General features: G+C 34.4%; 2 protein-coding genes and 1 non-coding gene across 4 annotated transcripts; 1 reads left to right on the plus strand and 2 right to left on the minus strand.

Moving 5' to 3' along the window:
- Positions 1-368: 368 nt before the first annotated feature.
- On the minus strand, positions 369-8,328 carry LOC140044357 (uncharacterized). The gene is made up of 15 exons (XM_072088836.1): positions 8,310-8,328; positions 7,475-7,645; positions 7,201-7,368; positions 6,927-7,094; positions 6,653-6,820; positions 6,401-6,442; positions 6,166-6,217; positions 5,383-5,687; positions 4,396-4,443; positions 3,245-3,499; positions 2,625-2,660; positions 2,343-2,381; positions 1,514-1,555; positions 1,122-1,173; positions 369-789 (listed from the first exon to the last, which is right to left on the minus strand). Exons 1-15 carry the CDS (start codon positions 8,326-8,328, stop codon positions 465-467), a joined length of 1,890 nt encoding a protein of 629 aa, XP_071944937.1. The 3' UTR covers positions 369-464.
- A 12,153-nt stretch (positions 8,329-20,481) lies between these two features.
- Trnav-aac (transfer RNA valine (anticodon AAC)) lies at positions 20,482-20,554 on the minus strand. The gene has a single exon. It is a non-coding gene; the product is annotated as a tRNA-Val (tRNA).
- Positions 20,555-23,476: 2,922 nt separating this feature from the next.
- LOC140043941 (uncharacterized) lies at positions 23,477-26,010 on the plus strand. Of its 2 annotated transcripts, none has more exons than XM_072088435.1 (5): positions 23,477-24,055; positions 24,336-24,473; positions 24,701-24,895; positions 25,129-25,187; positions 25,740-26,010. In XM_072088435.1, the coding sequence occupies exons 1-5, from the start codon at positions 23,819-23,821 to the stop codon at positions 25,897-25,899; spliced, it is 789 nt and encodes a 262-aa protein (XP_071944536.1). In that variant the 5' UTR covers positions 23,477-23,818; the 3' UTR covers positions 25,900-26,010. The 2 variants fall into 2 exon arrangements, with proteins under 2 accessions (XP_071944536.1, XP_071944537.1); XM_072088436.1 differs by lacking the exon at positions 23,477-24,055 and adding an exon at positions 24,076-24,232.
- The last annotated feature ends 390 nt before the right edge of the window (positions 26,011-26,400 follow it).

Here is a 26,400-nt window from a genome sequence, read left to right on the forward strand (position 1 = left end):
TATTTTGTACTCTTATCACAAATGTAATTAAGGTTTCTGTTCATATATTTTTGTTCTCTAATTTGTTATTTTTAAAATTTGTTATTTTTAAAATTTGTTAATTTTTAAAATTTGTTATTTTTAAAATTTGTTATTTTTTAAATTTGTTATTTTTAAATGTGTAATGTACTACTGTTAGTTGATCACGGCCTTGTAGAAGAACACCTTTATGGTGACACAAGCTTTTCCGTGTTAAAATAAAGTATTTATTATTATTATTATTATTATTATTATTATATGTATTTGTAGTCAATGGTAAAGATGCGACAAGAATCTACTTCTAATCTTGATCCTATCCTGTATCGCTCCATTTCTGGAGGCTTATTTGAATATTCATGGCCGTTTATTTTTAACAAAATGTTTGCTTTTCGGTTTTTTATTGTTATCATTAATACCCATTATTAAATACATGTTGTATTGATTGATTAAAACCGATCAAACCTACCGTTAGGTATACAATATTGTTTACACTCGTTTTTTGTTGGGAATATGTTACTTGTATCCGTCATATGACAGAAACTGGTTCTAAATGGTAGACACACGTCCCTGTCTGAATGATAATACCATTCGAATCCACCACCATCACAATCAGGAAAATGTGATATGCTGTAATGGCTAATTGGCACTGGTTGGTAGCAGCGACTGTCACAAGTGGTACTGCATTCTTGGTACGAAAAAAACCGGTTACGGTTACCGCCAGAACCTCTGTATCTAAATACTTTACAAACCTTTGCGCTATTGTCGTAGTACCTACATAAAAAGGAAAAACACTATTTACTTTATCTTCTTCTTTTTCATAGAAACATCCAGAATAATGAACAAGAAAATGCTAGAAATCTTACTGTGAGATTTCCCACAATTTTCTATGTATACAAATAATCATAATTAAAGCTGTATTGTCCCCAAAACATGAAAAATAAAGATGAATAAAATCAAACTTTATAGACAATTTTGTTAAAAAAAATGTATTCACTAAAAAAAATGTGATTTTTAAAACCTAAGTGAAAAATGATCCGTTTGTTACAGACCTAAATGTACATAATGTGTCTAATTTATGACCAGTACAAAAATGTAACACATACCATCTACTGTATATATATTGTCCATAACCATAATCTCGTGGTAGTGCGCATACTAAACGAAAAGAATATTAGGAAGTCAATTTTAATGTTTATTTTCAGAACATTACATTATTCACACAATCCTTCACCAAAGCAGTGACGCTGATAGACCACAGTCATAAACTTAACCCAGCAGGAATCTCGAATTTTAAGGCAAGCATGGTGACACACCATCCAGTAATTCTTTGATATATCAATCAATCAATGTATTGAAAATATTAAACAAATTTTTCATTTTTGTTTGTTTGATATTGGAATAATTGCCTCAGCAACGTATTGGCGTTTTGTTTAAACATTGTACAGTAACAAGATCGCTAAAAATAGTAACATTTAATAATTGTACCGTACTTTACCTTCCTTATTAGTATCGGATTCTGTAGTAGGCCTATCAGTACCTGAACGAAAATAATGTTTGTTTAGTGTTTTTAATGTATTTCCATGCTGTGGTGATATTTATGTCACCTTTTTTATATTTTTAGAATTAAATAAAATATTCAAATATTTCCTGTGCATTTCAATGTTATCCTTGTCTTAATTATAACTTCCATATTGAATGAATCTGAGTATCGGTCGTATGTTTCCCCTAAAGTTTTAAAGCATAAATCATGAATAATATGGGGTTTATCAAACCAGAAAACTAAACACGTATACCTATATCTAGTTTTGGTTGTTAATATACTTTATTAATTATTTATATCTTACATTATCAATGGGCCCCTCAATACAAGTCTGCTGCTAAGTATTACAATATTTAAAAATGAAGTACTACTGTATTTAGTTGTTTAAGCCGTATTGTAATTTTCTATTTTACTTTTTTCACTTGAGAAACATAATGAACATGCGCAGTTTCGACTCGAAGTTTATGGAGTGCCAAAAGGTAATGAAGTGACGATATCAGATCATAATAATAATGATAAATGATGTCACTGTCATGTTTCTTTTTATTTGTGCGAATTAGTATTGAAATTATAAAACACATTAAAACGGAAATGAGCGAGACTGATAATTGTGTACAGACACCACGTGTTCACCACAGACTGCTCTCTGTGGCTGACCAGCAGGCACCAGTTGAATTGATTGTGGATCACACATAGTCAATATAAATGGTTGTTGTTTAATAACAAAAACATGATTATATTGATTAAGATAATGAACTTTATTTAAAATGTATCTTTTGCTTACCTCTATCTGGTGTAGGCATTGGAAAAGCAAAAGGCCCGCCTATAGTTGATAAAATAAAAGTAAATTTAGATTTATAATATAGGCTTAATATGTTTATAATTCATTACTATCATTGAGACCTTCCGACTCATCTTTCTTTGAATTTAAGTCACTTTTCAAAGTAATTTTGTAACACAACAAACGGACATGCTATTTGTTCTCATGAGTTATTGTTTAAACATTGTAATAGGAGTTCGAAATAATTGAAAATAGTAGCCTATAAATAGTTATATTGTACTTTACCTTCCTTATTGGCAGATTCTGTAGTAGGCCTGGTACCTGAAAGAAATAATGAAGTAACCAAGTTTTCTGCTGTTATTTTATTTATATACATATATATATATTATTTTAAGTGATGTTTTATTGGGGAGGTGAGTTCCGGGCGTTTATTCAAATAAATACCATCCTAATTGGTATAATTAACACATTATTCCGCGACACAGTGGGCCGTTTTGGCCAACGATGGAAAACGTTTGAAACCAGGAAGTTGCAAGGTGAACCTGTGGACTCACCGTGAACCAGGAAATTACTTATTACTGCACGGACGGTTGAAAATCTACCGATGAAATAAGACATTTTGTTTCAAAACCCTTTATAATATCTTCCTAAGATAGAAATATGGAAAAATATCGTAATAGTGGAAACTAATGTTATCAAAAATCTAAGTTTCGCGGTACATCTGAGATAGATAAGGTAGGTATCTAAGGCGGAGATTTGTCCCTTAGTTTTTCAATTGTGCTCGCCCATGTGTTCTTCTACACAGCCATATTTTTCCTGGTAAACTGAAAATCATAACAGCTACGCAAGTGACAATAACAGGGACGTAGAGTAAACAGAATGATGTTGAATCATGTTTAACCTACCACAGTTTTTTGTTGCTGGTCCAACATTACATAATTCCCATCTTTTGCCTGGGTCTGTTGTGTAACACCAAGATGAAGGTTTTCCATCCGGGTTACGGCAGAAGTTGTGATCTCCCAAACCTTTCCATCTGTAGTTATCTGGTGTTCTTGAATGTGAATGGGGTGTTTGTGATGTCCATTTTTGGCAAGTTTTTTCAGTAATTGTCGTATAAACTAAACCTCTATAATCAACACCATTTTCACTTTCATAACATTCTGAAGAAACAAGGAATAAATATTATTCGTGATAATCATTACTAAACGCAATCGTTTTTGGAATAGTTCTGTGTTTTTAAACAAAACATACAGAAAAGGCACATTTCATCCTAGAACATAATACATATGACAATGTTAACAAATTAGAGGGTGAGCTCGCTTCGCTCGCTCCCCCTCTAGGAAGTGTAGACGATGGGTCTCGGAATGAAGGTTTTAGAAGGACGTTCTGGCCTGGACGTTTCCGGTTATTGTAATGCTTGATATTCGTAAAACTAAACCTACTACTAACCTGTTTTACAGTATTTTAGTTGATTAATACCATTTTAACGTAAAGTGTTAGGGCCCTTATAGGGTGGAGGTGGGGATGCGGAGTTAATTTGAGGGAGGTGCTTATTCAAGGGATACGTTTAATTTTTTAGTTTTAATAATATAATAACATTTATAAATAACTTTAAGTAACTTTGTGTAAAACACACATTTTTTTTCAACAGAAAGCTAGCGCCTGATATAAATTAAACTTTTGCAAAGTTTCAATTTAAAATGTTATTTGGTTTTTGACCTATGTTAAATACGAGAAAATCGTTAAATCGCGCGTAAATCACGTTGCGCAACTCTAACGTCATTCACAATAGGAGGTGCACAATTTCACGTAAATGCCCACATGTTGACATCAAAACAGTTCAAAAAGTACAGAAAAGCGATAAAACGCATAGTGATACCGGACCGACAGACAGACAGAGAGACCAACAGACCGACAGACAGACCGACCGACCGATCGACCGACATATTGAACTATAGAGTCGACTAAAAATAGAAAGTAATATAAATAAATATAATTATAAATAAATATTTAATAACATAGCCTGATATATATTTGAAATTTATCTTCTGCTTACCCTCCTCACTTTCGGGAACCAGTTCATCATCCGTAGGGCCATTTAAACCTAGAATATATTGATAAAATAAAGTAAAGTTAGATTTATTATTATCATGTTTATACAAACAAGGACCATGTTTTAGTATAGCATTTATTTGGTATTCAGGGCTCGATATTTCACTAGTCCGGCGTACAATGTCTAGTTCAAACTGCTCTGGGTTAGTAAATCATCCGTCCGTCAAGCCCGGTCTAGTGTGTAAATAATTAAGCAAGAGACTAGAGGCCTAGACTTTCAAAATGCATTATTAAAATACAGGCTGAAACATACGGGGCGCCGTTCTGGACATTCCCAATTTTGACGACAAAATAAAATTATGTAACACTGACATTGATTCTATTTGGACATAACAAATTCTGTACAGACATAATTAACTTTTATCATAATTATTTAGTTACGCACATAATTGTTAATTATGTTTAATTTTGTCTCTTAAAAAAATATTTATGTTTTTTTGTAAAAGACATAGGCCTAATTGATTATATTGTGAACAGAATTTCGTTTAATGCACAGAATTAATTATTATTAATTATGTGTCGACAGAATTCATTCTGTAGACAAAATTATTTTCCATGAATTCATTCTGTGTCGACCATGATAATTCCGTGTAGACAAAATTGATTTTTTTAGAATAAAATAATAAAAAGTAAAAAAATACATAAAAAGTAAGAAAGATATAAAAAAATTGTCGCTTCACTATGGTTAATTATTACAGTTTACCAGTACTGAATTTTTTATTTGTATTTTATCATCAATTCTTGTGTATATTCATGTTGTATATTTATTTGTAATCAAGGGTAAAGAAGATGAAACAAGAATCGACTTCTAATCTTGATTCTAATATTCATATTCGTATATTTTTTTTCTCTTGTTTGCTTTTCTGTTTTGTATTGTTATTTAAACCAATTATGAATAAATGTTGTATTGATTGAAATTGATCGAAATTACCGTTAGGTATACAATCTCGTTTACATTCGTCTTTTGTGGGGAATCTGTTACCGGTATCCATCATTTGACAGGACCTGGTTCTAAATGGGAGACACAAGCCTCTGTCTGTATGATAGTACCATTCGAGCCCACCACCATCACAATCAGGATCAAGTGATGTACCATTATGGCTGTCTGGTACTGGTTGGTAGCAGCGACCGTTACAGGTTGTACTGCAATTTTCCCTCGAAACAAACCGGTTACCGTTACCTCCACTACCTCTGTATTTAAGTGGTTTACACGTCATAGTGCCATTGTCATAATACCTACATAAAAAAGAAGAAAAATGTTTATAGAAGCATCCAGTATAACGAATTGTCTATGCAATTACAAAATAATAATAATCACATTTAAAGATGTATTGTTCACATGACAAAAAAAGATGAATAACATTTTTAGATCATTTTTTAGTTTTAATAAAGGTACCTAAAAAATGTGATGCAGTGTTGATAAAAAAACATTCATGATAATGGGCTTTCGTTTCTTCCTTAAATTAAGGTTTTATCAAATCAATAACTATTATGTGAAATTAAAATTGCCTATTTAACAAAAATGTTTACACATTATTTAAAAAAGACAATATATTGTTAATAATTATACTTATCTAATTGAAAAAGTCATTTGTTATGATCCATTTGTTTCAGACCTAAATGTACATTCACCATTGAAATTGGTTAGCGTGTAACATCAGAAAATAGATAAATATTATGTACTTTATGACCAAAGTAAAAATGCAAAACATACCATCTATGGTGTGTTAATGGTCCATCACCATGGTCTTTTGGTAGTGCACATACTAAACGAAAACAATATTAGGAAGTCAATATTATGTTTCGTTTTTAGAACGTTATTCACAATCCTTTAGTGAGTTTGTCATGAACCACAGAACATTGTAATAGTAGGTTATTATTCGAGTTTGAAATAATGGAAAATGGTAGCTTAATAGTAGCCTCCCGTAAATAGTTATGTCGTAATTTACCTTCCTTATCGGTATTGGATTCTGTAGGAGGCCGATCAGAACCTGAAAGAAAATAACGTTTGTTTGGTATATTTAATGTATTTCCATGCTGTGATGATATTTATTACCATTTTTTTTATATTTTACCTTGTTTTGCTGTACACTAGTAATAATTATAACCCCTAAATACATTTCTGTCATTTGTTTGGACGATTGCGGGTCACATGATAAAGAAATAAGTAAAATCGAGTATTCGGTTTATAAACAGCTTACCTGGGCACGGATCTCGTACACATATTCCATTTTCTTTCCAGTCTCCGCGGCAGTATAAACCTCCATTTTGAGGTCTTGGTGCGTTGCAAGCACGGTCACGTGTTTTGGTTCCCCTACCACATGTTACGGTACAGCTCCAGGGAGACCACTCGCCCCATCCTCCATTTACTATGGAAATAAGAAAATATGAAAATTGTTATCGTCTAAATGTGTGTTTTTAGAATACTTATAATGCATGCATAGCAAATCGAGTATTTTGGTTTAAACAGCTTACCTGGGCACGGATCTCGAACACATATTCCATTTTCTTTCCAGTCTCCGCGGCAGTATAAACCTCCATTTTGAGGTCTTGGTGCGTTGCAAGCACGATCACGTGTTTTGGTTCCCCTACCACATGTTACGGTACAGCTCCAGGGAGACCACTCGCCCCATCCTCCATTTACTATGGAAATAAGAAAATATGAAAATTGTTATCGTCTAAATGTGTGTTTTTAGAATACTTATAATGCATGCATAGCAAATCGAGTATTTCGGTTTAAACAGCTTACCTGGGCACGGATCTCGAACACATATTCCATTTTCTTTCCAGTCTCCGCGGCAGTATAAACCTCCATTTTGAGGTCTTGGTGCGTTGCAAGCACGATCACGTGTTTTGGTTCCCCTACCACATGTTACGGTACAGCTCCAGGGAGACCACTCGTTCCATCCTCCATTTACTATGGAAATAAGAAAATATGAAAATTGTTATCGTCTAAATGTGTGTTTTTAGAATACTTATAATGCATGCATAGCAAATCGAGTATTTCGGTTTAAACAGCTTACCTACTGGGCACGGATCTCGTACACATATTCCATTTTCTTTCCAGTCTCCGCGGCAGTATAAACCTCCATTTTGAGGTCTTGGTGCGTTGCAAGCACGATCACGTGTTTTGGTTCCGCTACCACATGTTACGGTACAGCTCCAGGGAGACCACTCGCCCCATCCTCCATTTACTATGGAAATAAGAAAATATGAAAATTGATATCGTCTAAATGTTACGGTACAGCGTCAGGGAGACCACTGACTCCACCCTCTATCAATTTTACCTGAAAACAATTGTTCAACGCCAATGTTTTTTTTTTGTTCGTTAAATTACAGTTTTTTTAGGTAAACATTTTTGGTCAAAGTGAACTATTATGACATTAAAAAAAGAAAGAGAAGAAAAAACAAAAAAGATTTAAAACAATTATTTAGACAAGAATAAAATATTTCCTCTTCCAAGGTATCCCAACAAAAATATATCTTAAGGTTCTTATGAGACTGATACAAACTATATCAGAATCCCGAAGATTAAATATTTAAGAAATCGAACGGAATCCGTCCCCATTGAAATCCTGATATCATTTTTAGAACGAAACTAAAGATTGAGAAGTTTCTGTTGGAGTCTCTGTTTTCGACACCCCAACTAAAACGTACGTTTAATTATGTTAAGGGGCTTTCTGGCGCGAAAAAAAAAATAAATGGAATGCAATGGCGGCTCTGTGGCTGGCCAGCAGGCAGTCGTTGAATTGATTATGGATCAAAAATAGTGAATATAAATTATTGCTGTTTAATAACATAAAGATGATATTACTGATTAAGATAATGAACTTTATTTAAAATGTATCTTTTGCTTACCTCTATTTGGTTTAGGCATTGGAAAAACAAAATGCCCGCCTATAGTTGATAAAATAAAAGTAAATTTAGATTTATAATATAATATGTTTATAAACAATGGCCATGTTTTAATATAAAATTCATTTCAGTATTGATACAACTGATAATGATTTAGTATCATTTTATGTTTCAGTGAAAGACACCTGTAGGAACTTCACATACATAATATTTGCGTGTGTGCGCTCAGCGCATAGAAGTTATGCAAATTACTGTTGTAAATATAGCGAACGCGCAACGATCGGTCTCTCTCTCTCTGCGTCAAGTTTTCAACGAGAAGACATCGACATTTTTATGAGCAAACCATTGCGAGTTTTAGTACAAGTTTTACGATAATTAGTTGTTCTAATTATTAGCATTATTACATTTCGATATTAGCGTTATAACTTTACTTCATATTTTATTACGTGTTACTGTATGTTATCGTGTTTCAATTATTGTACCGTTGTATATCGTCCTGAACTGGCCTAGGCTTTACACTGCGCACGTACTACGCGCTTCGTGTGAATATTGTGACTGCTACACTCTGTGCATAGTTTATTTACTTCGAGCCTAGGATTCTTCCAGCTTTGGACATCGTTCGACTGCTACAGAACTCCATTACCGTATTCTAAATAGGGTAAGTAAAGACCGAATTACTTATTTCCTAAAGTGGTGACCCCGACGTGATTCGTACGGACCTAGTGGAGTATTCATCTGTATATTTGTAACATTTGTATTATTAATTAGCGATACTCGGCCTAACTAAGCCTATCCTGTATACGAGGGAGCAAACAGCATTGATCGTACTACTCGCCTATATTATAACATAGTACTACAACTATTTTTGAAAACATTTCTGATACACAGTTTACGTTTAATTATAATAAGCTAGAACAATTATTAATTTTTGGAGGCTAAAATGGAAGAACCTCCTCCAGCCGAAGCAGCAGTTGCTGTGGATCAAGCGTGAGGTAATGCTGGAGTACCAGTCGCTACGCAACGCGCAGTACCTTTTAGCGGCATTTACGCTCAAGCTACCGCCATTTTGGGCTAACTATCCCGCGATATGGTTTGCCCAAGTAGAAGCGCAGTTTGCAACTCGCAATATTACCACGGAAGCTACGAAATTTGCCTATATCGTGGCGTCGTTGCAGCCTTCGATCGTCCAGGAGGTACGTAATCTGCTATTCTTAGTTCCTCCTGCTGAGGGTCCATACAGCAAGTTAAAGGAAGAGTTAATTAAGCGGACCTCCGATTCGGAGAAGAAACGGTTACACACCAACTACTAACTACGGAGGAATTGGGTGACAGAAAACCAACACAATTATTGCGCAAAATGTATCAGTTGTTAGGCAGCCGCACATTAGAAGATTCGATCTTGAAACAGTTGTTCATTCAGCGATTGCCCAATAGTGTGCAACTGATTTTAGCTGCAACGGACGGAAACGTTACCGTCGCTCAGATAGCGGAATTAGCCGACAGAATTTTAGAGGTATCTCCCAGCCCACTCAGAGTAGCCGCAATCTCTAACCCGACAGTTGCTAACGCCGACCGAAACGAAATTCAAACGCTACGAGCTGAAATTAACAAGTTGACCGCTATGGTATCATCCTTGGCAAACGATCAACATCGAGATAAGAGCAGGAGCAGAAGCCGAAATCGGAACCGTTCTTCAAGGCAGCACGTAGATGCCGGTCGCCATGCAGTTTTCCAACTTCGGAAAACTCCAAAGCCGGCGAATAACTGCGACGAATTCGTGCGGCACCGTTTCTGATAGTCGCTTATTTCACATTTATGATAGAGATACTGGACTAAAGTTTTTAGTAGATACGGGAGCCGAGATTAGCGTCCTTCCTGCAACAAAACAAGACCGTCAACTTCGAAAAAGTTATTTTGTTTTGCAAGCAGTAAACAACTCTCAAATCAACACCTATGGTGAACGATCATTACCACTTGATTTTGGTTTTAGGCGGACATGCAGATGGGTGTTTACTAAAGCCGATGTTCCTTCAGCAATTATCGGCGCAGACTTTTTGCAACATTTTGGTTTATTGGTCGATGTTAAACACCGCAAGTTAATTGATTCTACTACTAATTTAAGTGTGCAGGGTACCGCATCTAAGCTTTGCTCGCTTAGTCCTGTTTGCCTCGACCTGTGATTGATTCACGTTACGAATCAATAATAGGCAGATACTTTCCCAAAAGCACACGTCCGAGTTTCAAAGAGGCCAAACTAAAGCATGATGTCACTCATCGTATAACTACCAAAGGTCCATCGATCGCTGCCCGACCTCGGAGATTGGCTCCACAGAAACTTAAAATCGAATAATGCCCAGCTGAAGCACTCAGCTCGTGCGATTTTAAGTTTCTGTGGAGCCAATTTCCGAGGTTCTTATGAGACTGATACAAACTATATCAGAATCCCGAAGATTAAATATTTAAGAAATCGAACGGAATCCGTCCCCATTGAAATCCTGATATCATTTTTAGAACGAAACTAAAGATTGAGAAGTTTCTGTTGGAGTCTCTGTTTTCGACACCCAAACTAAAACGTACGTTTAATTATGTTAAGGGGCTTTCTGGCGCGAAAAAAAAAATGGAATGCAATGGCGGCTCTGTGGCTGGCCAGCAGGCAGTCGTTGAATTGATTATGGATCAAAAATAGTGAATATAAATTATTGCTGTTTAATAACATAAAGATGATATTACTGATTAAGATAATGAACTTTATTTAAAACGTATCTTTTGCTTACCTCTATCTGGTTTAGGCATTGGAACAGCAAAAGGCCCGCCTATAGTTGATAAAATAAAAGTAAATTTAGATTTATAATATAATATGTTTATAAACAATGGCCATGTTTTAATATAAAATTCATTTCAGTATTGATACAACTGATAATGATTTAGTATCATTTTATGTTTCAGTGAAAGACACCTGTAGGAACTTCACACACATATTATTTGCGTGTGTGCGCTCAGCGCATAGAAGTTATGCAAATTACTGTTGTAAATATAGCGAACGCGCAACGATCGGTCTCTCTCTCCTCTGCGTCAAGTTTTCAACGAGAAGACATCGACATTTTTATGAGCAAACCATTGCGAGTTTTAGTACAAGTTTTACGATAATTAGTTGTTCTAATTATTTAGCATTATTAAATTTCGATATTAGCGTTATAACTTTACTTCATATTTTATTACGTGTTACTGTATGTTATCGTGTTTCAATTATTGTACCGTTGTGTAATTATATATATCGTCCTGAACTGGCCTAGGCTTTACACTGCGCACGTACTACGCGCTTCGTGTGAATATTGTGACTGCTACACTCTGTGCATAGTTTATTTACTTCGAGCCTAGGATTCTTCCAGCTTTGGACATCGTTCGACTGCTACAGAACTCCATTACCGTATTCTAAATAGGGTAAGTAAAGACCGAATTACTTATTTCCTAAACACATTCCCTACGTTTTTTAGATCTAATTTAAGATCACCAACTATATTTAAAGTAAAAATAATACTATATGGTCCTTTTGCGATAACTTTTTTCGTCTTTAAATGGTTAAAAATGTGAAAAATAAGTCGATTCTAATAATTATAGCGGCCCGCTATAAATCCCAAAATGCATTGCGCGCGGATTGATATTTTTGTTTTTCTTCTGTAATTCACCCACTTTTCGATCGATCGTGAGGCCAAAACAAATGGAAGAGTCCTAACTTTTAAGCGAAAATACCGGGTTTTCCCCAATTTGTATCAACAGAGTCTGGCAAAAATAGAAAGAAAATTAACGCAGCAACTATACAACGTCAGGCTAGGTATATAGCTAGCGTACGATGTTCGTACGTTACCGATGTTTACCAGCTAGGCCTACAAAACTAAGCCTAGCTATGCTAGTTAGGCCTACAAAACTAAGCCTAGCTAGGCTAGGCCTAAGACCGTCCACGAGAGGTCATTCGCCGCGAGCTACTTAGGTAGTGCATTGTTTTTCACTTTTTATCATAATTTACCATAAAACGTACATTTAAGACAAGGAATGACCTGGTTTAATGTTTTTAAAGTAATATATGTATTATTTTTACAAAACGTCACAAATTGTAGGGAAGGTGTCTTGTAATATCATTTTTATAATGATTGTCATTATTTTAAAGGGTTTTTGGAAGTGAATAACTTTATTAAAACTGCAAAATAACATTCAAATATAACAATCTTATTTTTCTTTTTTTTTAAACTTGAAATTGAACTGTATGTACCAACTTTCTATACAAATTCTATAAGTTACTCGCGATTTACTGAAATGTGGTGTGGTGTACGATCTATAACATTAATCACGCATTTGGTTCGTGCGAAGCATCATACGAACGCGCATCCACTTCTTTCCGATTATAACGTGATAAACTAGAAATAAAAATGTTTGAGCGATTTGCCGATTTGTTGTAGTGAGAGTATTGTTTTGAGGGTCAAGAAATTCAATTTTGTTTTTCAAAATGGCCACCATGAAAATAGAAATTTTTGCTCATATCTCAGCTTCCACATCGCATATGGACGTGATTTATGTTTTGAGGGTCAAGGAACTCAATTACAGCATTTTTCGCGCCGCGGATAAGAAGCTTTTTCATCGCGGTAGCTATAGTGCTAAGGCCGACAGTTTTGCAAATTTGTAAACTCGACTATAATTTATAGGTCCCAGCTGCTGGACCAAAGAAAACGTCTGGGAAAAAAAATCTATGAGGCTCACGGTTGAACGATTTCGGATTCTCGCCCTTTGATTGGTTTACGCGAATCAACAAACTGTGAATAATTTTCTCATTTGTACCACCGTGAAGTCAAGTTGTCACTAGAGGGTATTCAGTTGCATGCCTACAGGTTGAGGTCACACACACAGCACATTAAAGTTCAAAATTGACCATTTTTAAATGCCATTTTTTAATTAGTTGATTAATATTTGTTGGCAAATAATACTTTATGGCCACCATTTTTCACACAATCATTACAATTATAAAACTTTACACGGAGGTACCTTTTATGAGGGGTCAACAGTGTCAATTTATCATTATTTTAATAAAATAAAAGGACTTTTATTACCAGTGGTTTATTATTATTATTTGATCTTATTAAATTCCTTGTGGATACCAGATCCAGAAATGATCCCATAATTCAAAACCAGAAAGCTAAACAAAAGATCTAGTACTACCTTATTAAAAGACATTACGGTTTAATTTGGGTCTGCTAGTTAGATCTAGTTTTGTTTGCGTTAATTATACATATACTTATATTATATAACATTATTAGTTGACCCTCAATGGAGTATTGCATTATTTATATAATAAAGTACTATAGTTGTTTAAGCCGTAATAATTTTTTCTTTTACTTACTTCACTTCAGAAACATAATGAACAGATTTAATGACTTTCGGTTCGATAGCTGCATTGAGTCGACGTCGCTAATAATCATTTTTTTTTCATAAATTCCCCTTTTTCATTTATGGTCGTCACTAGATACCTGCATTCTTGAGAATTACGTGACGTTAACGACCGAGATTTATGACGTTGTTTTTTTGGTCTAAATTGTTTAAAATATTATCATTCCACCTTAAACAACATTTTTGATATACTTCCTATTATTTTATGCTTGAATTTTCCTAATACAGTTTATAATACCTATTAATATTATAAACAATACATTCACACTTGGCTGCGTCACCTCACATTATGATGATATTACCTCAATGCTATCATCCCATAGCATGTGATCAATAAAAGATGATTTTATTCAATGTAAATTCTGCGCTCATGTACCAACGTATACATCAAATGTTAAAAACTGTGAGTTTTTGTTTACAATCACACAATCGAAGTAAATGTAATATTATTCCTACCATGAAGACATTACAGTATAATATTATTGTATACGGAAGTGTTTGCGATTACTTCGACCGTTGGGCCTGCTAGTTAGTAGGCCTAGTACTCTAGTAGCCTAGAAATCATAGCTTTGCAGTTAGTGTAATGTATAGTGTATTTACAAAGTATTTACTTACTTGCACCGCCAACTGTCATCGTTCTTAAAATATATGTCAATAATATCCATAATGCCAGAAGGTCACTTATACAGAAAGATGAAAACATGCTGTATCGTTGTTCACAAATATTGATCTTCTTATTACAAAGTGTAGCCTACAAGAAGTATTATAAGAAGAAGCAAGCAAGCTACACAAATTGGTGGCGCTATTTTATATAAAATAATACCGTAAAACCTCGAAAAAGAATCTCATGGGCTTCTTTTTTGTTTAGTAGTACTCTTGGGCTGGCTTCTTTTCAATATGGGCTTCTTTTCGAGATTGCTTTTGCAAACTAAAGAGGAGGACTTATTTTCGAAATGAATGCTGTAAATGTTGTGTAGGCCTATTGGTGATCAAAATACCATTTTTAAACTTATGATATAAACTTGACCATACATTATATCTGCATCACAAGTTATCTGGTCTTAAATCACCTTGTTCCTTTTATAGTCTATCTCTCAAAAAGAAGTCTATACTTCTTACAGTTTTTTTGCTGGTAAAAAGAAATGTTTCGATCCAATTTTTGGTCAAATGTAACTATTATGGCATTAAAATGGCATATTAAAAAAAAATTATCATGAGGAGTTAAAGAACGTGATTTGTTAATTATTATGACGTTGTGGTTGGCTAAATTTAAATATTTACAGAAAGCAAATCTATAATAAATTTACGTATGGGCAAAATTCGGTAAATCACGTGTTACTTCTTGAATATTTACTCGATGGCATATGAAGTTTTTTCATACTTTCGGTACGGATTTTAATCACCTCTGTTTACTAATTAAAGTGAGTTGGATAATTAGTTATTGACAATTAGAACGAATTTAGGTTCCACGATTTTCCCATTTAGGGGTGTTTTCCGATCACGCATAACTCTTAGGCCTATACATAGATATATAGAATAGAAATAATTCTTCGTTCCTTTTAAGACCAGTGGTGGCGCCAGGATTTGCCGGATGGGGGGGGGGGGGGAAGGAGCCGATGTCCCCGACCGGGGGGGGGGGCGTACGCGTCAGAACATTTTGAAAAAAATAGATGCTTACACACTGTTTAATAATACTAATAATAAACTTTGATCGAAAAACACTTCAAACGAAATGAACATTTGGTAATGCGGCACTCCGAAAATGCCTCGATAGTGCATGTGTTTAGTGTACGACTGTGCTTTGGTGGTCTGTTAACCTCAGATATATACCCTATAGCCGGGTGAATAACTCAATGTAAGTTAGTATACAATGATTGCCGTAATCGCCGTGTCTATAACACAAATCAATAAAATGCCAAATACATTTTTTTTCGTCCGTGTACATAGAACAAGACATTTCATGTTTATGTTATGCCTATGAAATAATAATAAAAAAAACATCATGTTTCTTTCTCGTTTTTTTTATCGTTTATACTGCATACCATTATATAAAAAACCTTCATACGCGAGAAAAAAGTTCACGATATTACACTGTACAGGGGTGTAAATATACAGGTCCACGCTAACGCTTGCACAAGGACCAGGGCGGAAAATGGTGTATATTTGGAGAGTGATGACGTCAGCATTCACACGAGGAGCGAGCTAAGACAACGTGATGCTGGTAATGGAGCATGCATGTGTTTTGAAAATAACTCAGTTGTGGGTATTTTCCGAAGATTTTAAATCGCGTTTTCTTTTAAAACTCTTGAATTCATAAATAGTAATTAAACTCTTAGCTCTTTCACTATGTAGGCCTATTTACACAACTATAGCTCTAGCCTACTCTTCTTAATTAAAAGTGTCAAGCGCGTCGAATCCGCGTCTAGCGACGGTCGCGGGTTTGGTGCATCTTTTTTTCCCTTTAGAATTAAAGGGGCGGCTAGCCACCCTATTCACCCTCAGATGATGCCAATTTAAAAAAGCCTATAGTCTGTTGTACTGTACTTCCGATCTAAGAAACATACTGATATGAGGACTGGAGGTAATGAAAACAATAATTCCCACATTATGTCCATTTTGTGGATTTTAGTGATAAGAAACTCTCGAAAATAATTATTATCATATAGGCCTAAATAATTTATTTAAATTTTCATAATTTGAAAACCATATTTTTAGAAATTAACATTTAAAAATGGAGGCTAACTGTAAGTCTATAATATGAAAAAGCAATTTATCAAATTAACTATTCACAACATTAAAGCTCTTGGAAGTCTAGACAGGATTAAGTGTATTTCTATTTTTATTTTGCTTACATTGACGTACTGGAATACATAAACACAATAAACTTGAGAATAAACATCTAAAACATGTCAGACATCTAAATCGGCACCCAATTAATATTGTAATTGGCAATCTTGGTAGGTAATTAAAGTAAAGCAATCAATCAATAAATTTAACGTGTTTCTCATGCGAATTCATAAGTACTAAATTAATTTGATTAAACTAAGAGAGTAAAGATCCAACAGCGCAAAGTGAGTGAATGGCCAAACGGTTAAGACAGTGGAACCATAATAACTAGCGATTTTAAGAGCAAGGGTTCGAGCCTCACTCGCTCCATGGTTCTGGTGGTAGAACGTCGAGTCCTCTCGGATAAGGAATATAAACCGTAGGTCCAGTGTACACATCTAGCTCATGTGCACTTTAAAGAACCTACTACTCGTCTCAAAAACATCTTTTGAGACGAGTAGGGGGTTACCCCGGTGTACTTGTATAACACAGACACTGTCACACACAGCCACTGGCATAACTCATACGCTGTTTAGGGACACCCTCTGTAAATAAGGTGACAAAAATAAATAGATAAAAAAAAAATAAATAAAATAAAAAAAAGCTTGTAACAGGCAGTCCATGAACTAAAACGAAAAACAGGACAACACGTGACCGGAAACCTGGTAAAGGAACAAATGCAATGTTTCAGAATAATTAACAAATAATAAATCATAAAAATAACTAATTTATATATAGATAATCTGTGTTAGTAAACATCCTGAAATTGAAGACAACATTTTCCCTGAATTTTGGTTATTGATATTCATAAACAAAACATTAGGTAACATGAGTAGACAAACAGGATATGAATGAAAATAGGTTCGTAGGCCTGTATTGCTACTAATATTACTGTAGGGATTTGTTTCATTTTCTTTCTCGTACTAAAATCTATTCATTACAATGTCAATCAATCAAAATCAATCAATAATAACATAACCCATTTTCTTTTCTCTTTCAACAAAATAACAATTTAAATATAAATAATAAAGAGGCAAACCCCAGGAAGAACATAATTTGAAGGTCTCCCTCCAAAAAAAACGTGTGGCGGGTTAAGAGAAAACAAGTTGTAATCATCCTGTATAAAATCACTTACTTATCCTACAAGACTAAAGAAGACTAATTACATTCGCCAATTTGGTTCAGCAAATTACACAAGAAACTCAAATCGCGAAAATCAAAGGTCGCGAAATAGTTGAAAATGTAAAATCGCGAAAATTTAGGGCCGCGAAAATGTTGGGCTTTACAGCATTCATTTTCATCCAACATAATTATAAACAACAAGAAGATAGTGATTTATTTTTATTTCAAGCAATATCATAAATTACATTGAAAATACAAAAAAAAACGTGGAAATGTTGAACAATTAACATTAAAGAAAGCATTGCGGTAAACATTAGCAATATTATATTAAAAAATAAACTATATTAATAACCGATTATCTTAAAAATACTTTATCATGATCCATAATTCACATGAGACTCACATGTGACGCTATATCACGGAATCGACTATAATATTGTTTGTAGATACATTACTTTTGTACTGAAAGGGAATGTAGTAGTCTTTTGGCATTTTAAGTACATTTAATTACATGGGACATTTATTAAAGGTGTATTACGTCACTGAATACGTCACGGTTTTTAGTTCAAAATTGTAAGTGAATATTATAATAAATCCAAAGGCAAATTACTGAAAATAATGACAATGCTGTACTACTGGGTATCATTGGCTGGATCTCAATGAAGATACAAAATGAATAAAGCAAAAAGCTCAATCAAAACGATAAAGTAAAACCAAAGATTGTATAGCGCCGCTACGCGGCGCTATCGCGTAGCGGCGCTATATAATCTTTGGTAAAACATCTAGAAAAAGTAGCATATATATATATATATACACTAGTTGTGTTCCAACCGTACCACGCCGAGAATGTTAAAGGGTCGTTATCCGATCGAGTTAAAGAACAATACCATGAAAGCCCCAGTGGTCTAATGGTTAGGGCAACTGCATATCAAGCAGACGGTCCGAGTTCGAGTCTCGGTTGGGGCGACTTTTTCTCATTCTCACAGATTTCCTCATCTTTATCGTTTCAAAAATTAATTAAATAATTTTCAGTGTATCACCGAGCGGTTTGGAATTTATTTCTATGCCTGTTGTGTTTATATATATACAGTATATATATATATATATATATATTCAGGTTGAAATTTTCAGACCGTTTGGATAGAGTGCTCAATACCAAGGTAGAGCATAAATAAATAAAATAACAGCAGAAAACTTGGTTACTTCATTGTTTTAATCACTACAAATTTGTTTCGTACGACCAGCATGTAGCTGGCCGCACTCTTCAGGTGAAATATAAAACATAAGTGACACAGTTGTCTCATAGTGCTTAATAGAAGTGTTTTATATTTCACCTGAAGAGTGCGGCCAGCTACATGCTGGTCGTACGAAACAAATTTGTAGTGATTAAAACAATGAAGTAACCAAGTTTTCTGCTGTTATTTTATATATATATATATATATATAAATCCAAAAGCAAATTACTGAAAAAAATGACAATGCTGTGTGTATCAGTGGCTGGATCTCAATGGAGATACAAAAATAAAAAGCGAAAAGCTAAATCAAAACGATAAAGTAAACAGCCAGAAAAGTTAGCAGAGCTTTCGGGCAACACTAGCCCTTCATCAGTGCAAGTGTTTATATATAAAAATCAAGATCAAATAAGTTAAAACTGCCTCAATATAGATTTATTTTAACGACATGTTTCGGGCATAGCCCATCATCAGGTGAAAAGAATTGTAACAAAGGATAACATATATAAGTCACAAAATTACATAATAAAACAAATCAGCCAATCAAAGATGTTAACAAACAAAAGGCATAGTTATACAGGCACGCCTCTAAAAGCTATGGTGTACAAAGCAGGAATGGTTGCTTATAAAGCAGGAAATTTAAAACAAAGACAAAAGCTTCAAGTGTAAATAATTGTTAATATGTGAATGTCTCTGGCAAAATTAATGTTTAAAGGATCTAAATTGTACATTTGCCGGTAGGGGCAAGAGTGCCAAGCTTTACAATTATTCTTTCTTCTATAATTCTACGAGATGTCTCAGAACCATTACATACTTTAACACCAGAAATTGTAATATCCGAAAGGGAATGCTCATTATTACAACAAGCACGAATGTGCAATACTCGGGGTACAGCGAAAGAAGCTGTAAGACGTCATAAGACCGGATGTAACGTCACATACACATCAAAAACCGCGCTACCAAATACGGCTATACGATACCATCTTCGAGACGTCATATGGCTGCATCCGGTATGAAATTAAAAAATCCGGCTCTCTATAGCTTTGAGGACATGTCCCTGTAGTATATTCATGCTAAATCCGAGCTCAATACTACAACGAATAAGGGAGGAGTAGTACTTTATAAATTGCACTTTTTGCTCAATAGTGTCCGGATGGAAGAAGAAGAGGAAAAGATGAGAGAGTCCTAGACTCAGGTACCCCGACTAATAAAACGATATATACTCTATATCATTTTACGTATACAGTATATTTCACCATAAAGTTAAAGAAAAATAGGTTTCGCCAGGGCTCGAACCAGGACCTTCTGCGAGTTAAGCAGACTTGACAACCACTACACTACGAAACCTCTTACACCAAAAATGTGGGTTACACAAAGTTTTTTAATCCATTTAAATTACAAATAAATTATTATGTAATAAGCACAAAGCAAGATAAACATGTGTAAAAGTGATAATTACCGATTACACAAAATAAATATTTTTAAAAATAATAAAAATAAGATATACTGTATATCATATTACCTTATCAGTACTTTTTACCATAAAGTTGAAAAAAAAAAGGTTTCGCCCGGGCTCGAACCGGGGACCTTCTGCGTGTTAAGCAGACGTGATAACCACTACGCCAAGAAGCCGCATATAACTACATAACGCTGTGGTGTGTGTCACACATTGTGGCTTCTTAATTAAACAAATTAATTAACAAACAAGCACGAATGTGCAATACTCGGGGTACAGCGAAAGAAGCTGTATACAGACGTATACAGTTAGCAAGTTAAAGAAAAATAGGTTTCGCCGACCGATTACACAAAATAAGTATTTTAAAAAATAATAAAAATAAGATATACTCTGTATAATTATCATATTGCGTATACAGTACTTTTCACCATAAAGTTTAAAAAAAAGGTTTCGTCCGGGCTCGAACCAGGTACCTTCTGCGTGTTAAGCAAACGTGATAACCACTACGCCAAGAATCCGCATATAACCATATAACTACATAACGCTGTGGTGTGTATCACACATTGTGGCTTCTTAATTAAACAAATTAATTAACAAAAAATTAAAAATCCGGCTCTATAGCTTTGAGGACATGTCCCTGTAGTATGTTCATGCCAAATCCCAGCTCAATACTACAACGAATAAGGGAGGAGTAGTACTTTAAAAATCGCACTTTTTACTCAATAGTGTCCAGATGGAGGAAGAAGAGGAGAAAATGAGTAAGTCCTAGACTCGGGTACCCCGAGTAAAAAGCACGAATGTGCGATACTCAGGGTGCAGCAAAAGAAGCTGTAATGACGTCATAAGACGGGATGTGACGTCACATACACATCAATAACCTACCAAATACGGCTATATGGTACCATCTTCGAGACGTCATATGGCTGCATCCGGATTGAAATCTAAAAATCCGGCTCTATAGATTTGAGGACATGTCCCTGTAGTATATTCATGCTAAATCCCAGCTCAATACTACAACTAATAAGGGAGGAGTAGTACTTTAAAAATCGCACTTTTTACTCAATAGTGTCCAGATGGAGGAGGAGGAGAAAATGAGTAAGTACTAGACTCGGGTACCCCGAGTAAAAATGGGTGGCTACAGGCCGGGACATTCACATATTAACAATTATTTACACTTGAAGCTTTTGTCTTTGTTTTAAATTTCCTGCTTTATAAGCAACCATTCCTGCTTTGTACACCATAGCTTTTGGAAGCGTGCCTTTATAACTATGCCTTTTGTTTGTTAACATCTTTGATTGGCTGATTTGTTTTATTATGTAATTTTGTGACTTATATATGTTATCCTTTGTTACAATTCTTTTCACCTGATGATGGGCTATGCCCAAAACATGTCGTTAAAATAAATCTATATTGAGGCAGTTTTAACTTATTTGATCTTGATTTTTTTCTATATCCTGCCTATGCAGCTCTTTGATTTATATATATATATATATATAAATTGCAGATCCAAATAGTTTATCTAAAACAATAGGCTATTGTATACGACTTCCTGATGACTCACTTCTATTAGTATTAAGCACTATGAGACAACTGTGTCACTTATGTTTTATATTTCACCTGAAGAGGCAAATTACTGAGAAAAATGACAATGCTGTGGGTATCAGTGGCTGGATCTCAATGGAGATACAAAAATAAAAAGCGAAAAGCTAAATCAAAACGATAAAGTAAACAGCCAGAAAAGTTAGCAGAGCTTTCGGGCAACACTAGCCCTTCATTAGTGCAAGTGAAGGAATTTGGATAACGTCATATAAAGCTGGCAAGTGCTGCCTGGGTGGACATGAATAAAAGAAATATAACAAAGGGAGCCAGGGTGGAGTCTGAATAAGAGTGGTAAACAAAGAAGGTAGCTTGGTAGAGATATAAACAATTTATATATATATATATATATTAATGTCCTCATCTTTATCGTTTCAAATTAATTAATTAAATTTCAGTATATCACCGGGCGGTTTAGAATTAATGTTCTTTGCCTGATTTGTTTATATATATTAATGTTCTTATATAATTTTAAAAAAAAGGTAATGGTCGTAGAAGAAGAATACAGAGTATCTCCTAGCACACCGTTACGTAATATCTGGTAACTACACGTTTCTATTAGGAAAAGGAACAGGTGTGGAATGTTAACAATTTTTTGATTAAATCAATTTTAAAAACAACTCCCTTGAGTGAGTGGCCGAGCGGTTAAGACAGTGGAACCGTAATTACGTAGCCATAACATCGGCAGGGGTTCGAGGCTCACTCGCTCCATGGTTCTGGTTGTAAAACGAGTCTTCTCGGATAAGGATCTAAACCGTAGGTCCAGTGTACACATCTAGCTCGTGTGCACTTTAAAGAACCTAGTACATCTTTTGAGACGAGTAGGGGGTTACCCCGGTGTATTAGTATATCACAGCCACTGATCAGGGAGTTGTTATTACAACTAACTAATAACAACTCCCCGCACTGATCACCAACTGGGCCCTCTGGGAGACCAGTCTTTGACTGAAGAGGTTACCCAGTATAAATATAAATTTCAATCAATTAACCCTACTCACATCAGTTAACATTGTCTTCAAATACATGTTGAAACCAACAAACTTCTTATTGTTTACGATAAAAAAATATATTATAGTAATTTCGATAAACAGTATAATAATATTTATAAAACTATTACAAACATTAATTCAATCTGGCCTATACGTGACCTTAAATAAACTGGAAACATTGTATGTAAATGTTGCTTAATGCAGTTACGTTCAAACAGCAAAATACCGGAATGTGCAAAATGAACTTTCGAAAAATGAACTATCATAAACATGTTTCTGCTGAGCGTATATACACCTCACCTCACATAACATCTCTGTGACATCACTGGAGTTTAGATAGGTATATTATTACAGTAGGCCTACTGTAGATAATGCGCGCGCGCGCGAAGTGTGTGCTAGCATGGTGGCAATTTCAGCCAAAATCTAGACACAGCTTATAAACGTGCCGATTTGATTCAGCATAATTCAACTTTCAACAGATTCACTTTGATGTCGTTTTTTAACCATCTGATCACTTGTACTTGCATCGGATTCAGTAAATGTTACATACTGAGTATCTACAAATGCAAGCTTTTGGAGCATAAGGTCAAAGGTCGAATACAACTCAGCAAATGTTGGTCTTTGGGATGGAAAGGCTTTCCAGCATTTCGTCATCACTTCGTACCTGTAAAAGAGGTTTCATTTTTTAGGCTCATAAGTTATTAGTTGATTCAGCTATAAATGAATGAAAAACCGAAAATGCATAAGCTATGTACTTGGTGATTAACCCAACCCCACCCCGTTTTTCGGCCAAACAACATTTTTTTTTTAGTTCGTTTAAAGTTTTCGCAAAAGTAAGAAGTGTTTTCAATTAAAATGTTAAAAAAAATGTACATCGTGGAGAAATTTGAAAAACGAAAGAGGACAAAGGGGGGGTATTTTGGAGTGGGCATGATAATTGAAGAGGGAGGTAAAATGGTTATCAGTTGTTATATAAATGATGTTGAGTCTCCAAGCATGAGCAAATTGATGACTTTGGAAACTGGTGTAAAGGTGATAATTACAGACGTAATTGGGGGAAATGATTGTTTGAGGTTAACAGCAAAATCTAAGGTAATGTTTTTAGTTCGTTATTATTTAGTTGTTAAAATGACGTTGTTTAGTTTTGTTAACTGCGCATGGATATAGAACATGTTGTAAATTGAAGACCTAGTCTAGGAGGCCTAGTCCTGGAAGAAATAATACAGAAGTTACAATATAGGCCTATACTGTAGTATAAAACTGAATTGAGTTGAGTTTAGCCATATTATCAATACTTTAGATTTTAGATTTTAAATATTTCATGAGAATTTGTTAGGCCTAATTTCCGCTTTTTTATTATTTGCGATTGTAGGTTATGACGAAAGTGGCAAACTTCAATGTTGACATGGGGGTAGTAAACAATTTTATCCGACCAGAAGTTGTGTCTCTATCAGAAGCGAAGGGTAGTCCACAGAAGAAACGAATTTCGGTGCAGGGATGTGTTGTTGAGGTAACTTTATATTTCATTTATTTATTTTTTTACATATTTATGAATAGGTTTTATTAAAATTTGAGAATAATTCAGAATTTCGGATAATAATGCTGGGGTAAGTATTAGGAATTATGTTAAACTTGTTAAAATTCCTAGTTGAAATGACAGTGTGATTGATAGTTTTGGGTTATGTAAAATTATGAAATGTTATTACCGTTGTTTCATTGCTGTAATTTTTGTTTTAGATGGGAGAGTATGTATGTACTGATTCGTATAAGAGAAGATCGATATGGTTAGGAAATGGAGATACAAAGATGGAAGTAGTGCTGTGGGGTGAGGCGGCGGCATCCACCTTTGACTTAGTGGCAAATGAGGTGATAATAACTGCAGTTGTTGTGCAGGGCATTCAACTAAGAAGTACGCCGTCGACGGTGGTAGAAGTAAGTTTTGTTTTGTTATAACTACTTTAAACTGAAATTCTATTTTGTATATTGGAACGAAAAATTATTAATTATGATTTAATTTCCAGCTATTGTAAATGAATATCGAGTAGAAAGAATTGTATAATCGACATCGCTCTGTATTGTCAAACTCCATTTGTTTAACCAATTAGTAGTGTCATTTAAATTACTAATCAATATTAATTATATTTTATATTTGGTTTGTATTATAGGCGAATGGTATGGATAGCGTAGAGGGTGTGATTATCGCTGTTGGCGACACCAGTGATGGGTATGTAAAATTCTACATTATTGTATTGATGCTTGTACAGTGTTATTGAATGTTTTAAAAGGCAAATTGTGACATAACCATATTTTAAAAAATAAACGCCCCGGGGTGTTATTTGTTAAGTGGTAGTTGCGCTCCCTCGATAGCCTGGTCAAAAAAATAAAATAAAATCAGTGACTTCTGTTACAATGGCGGACTCAAACGCTCACATTATCTTATCAGTTAAAAATTGACATGCACCCCCACATTTTGCTTCAAGGATGGATCCACATGGATGCGCCTCCCTGGCGCAAACGCGCTGGATCCGCTCTTGAACATGAAGTTTCATGTTTAAGATTATTACTATCGTTTTGTAATGTAAATCTACAAAAATACACAATAACTTTGAAAATGAAAATCAACATATTTGTTAACAAGTTATAAAAACTGTATATTTGTTTCCATTAAACTTCACTTCACTTAACAGACATGGAATATTTTAGTATTAAATTTATAACACAACAATATTTGAATGCTATTTTGTAGTAATGCTGTTTAAATTTATTTTTATTTTAGATATCCAGTCGATATTTATTTGGAGACTGAGGAATGTTTAAGGCTTCCGGAAAGTACGCATTTTGATATCAACCTTATCACTTTGCCCTGCGGTGTAGAGTTTTCGGCCGACAGTTCGGGGCTGATATCCGAAATCAAAATGCTAGATTTTGAGGAATAAATTGTGTAGGCCTACAGATTATATTTAGTTAATTAGTGTTAATTTTGTAATTGTTTTGATAAACGACTAACAATGTCGAGTCGATAAAAAAATGGTAATAAACGTTAAATCAATATATATTTAAATTGTGTCATGTGAAATATGTTGATTGCTTTTTTTGTAAAAATAATGTAGATTACATCTGTACTGTATTTCGTAAACGTACTGATAGCAATTGGATAATAACGTTTCTGATTAAATGGAATGTTTAGTTCTGATGAGATGGGAAAACCAGGATGAAAACTGTATACACAGCAGAGCTTTTTCCTTGCAATGTACCAAGGACTACTAGTAAAAATCACAATAAAAATAATTATTATTAGCATTACTTACCTGAAAAATTGTATAAATAAAAAAATGAGTGTTTTTTGAAACAATATTCATAAGGTATAATATTATAAAGTTTACTTTAATGTATGTGCAATATTTATATACAGTACTATAAAAAGATTGTTTGTGTGC

The sequence above is a fragment of the Antedon mediterranea genome, chromosome 3, assembly GCF_964355755.1.
Source record: "Antedon mediterranea chromosome 3, ecAntMedi1.1, whole genome shotgun sequence".
NCBI classification, from domain to species: domain Eukaryota; kingdom Metazoa; phylum Echinodermata; class Crinoidea; order Comatulida; family Antedonidae; genus Antedon; species Antedon mediterranea.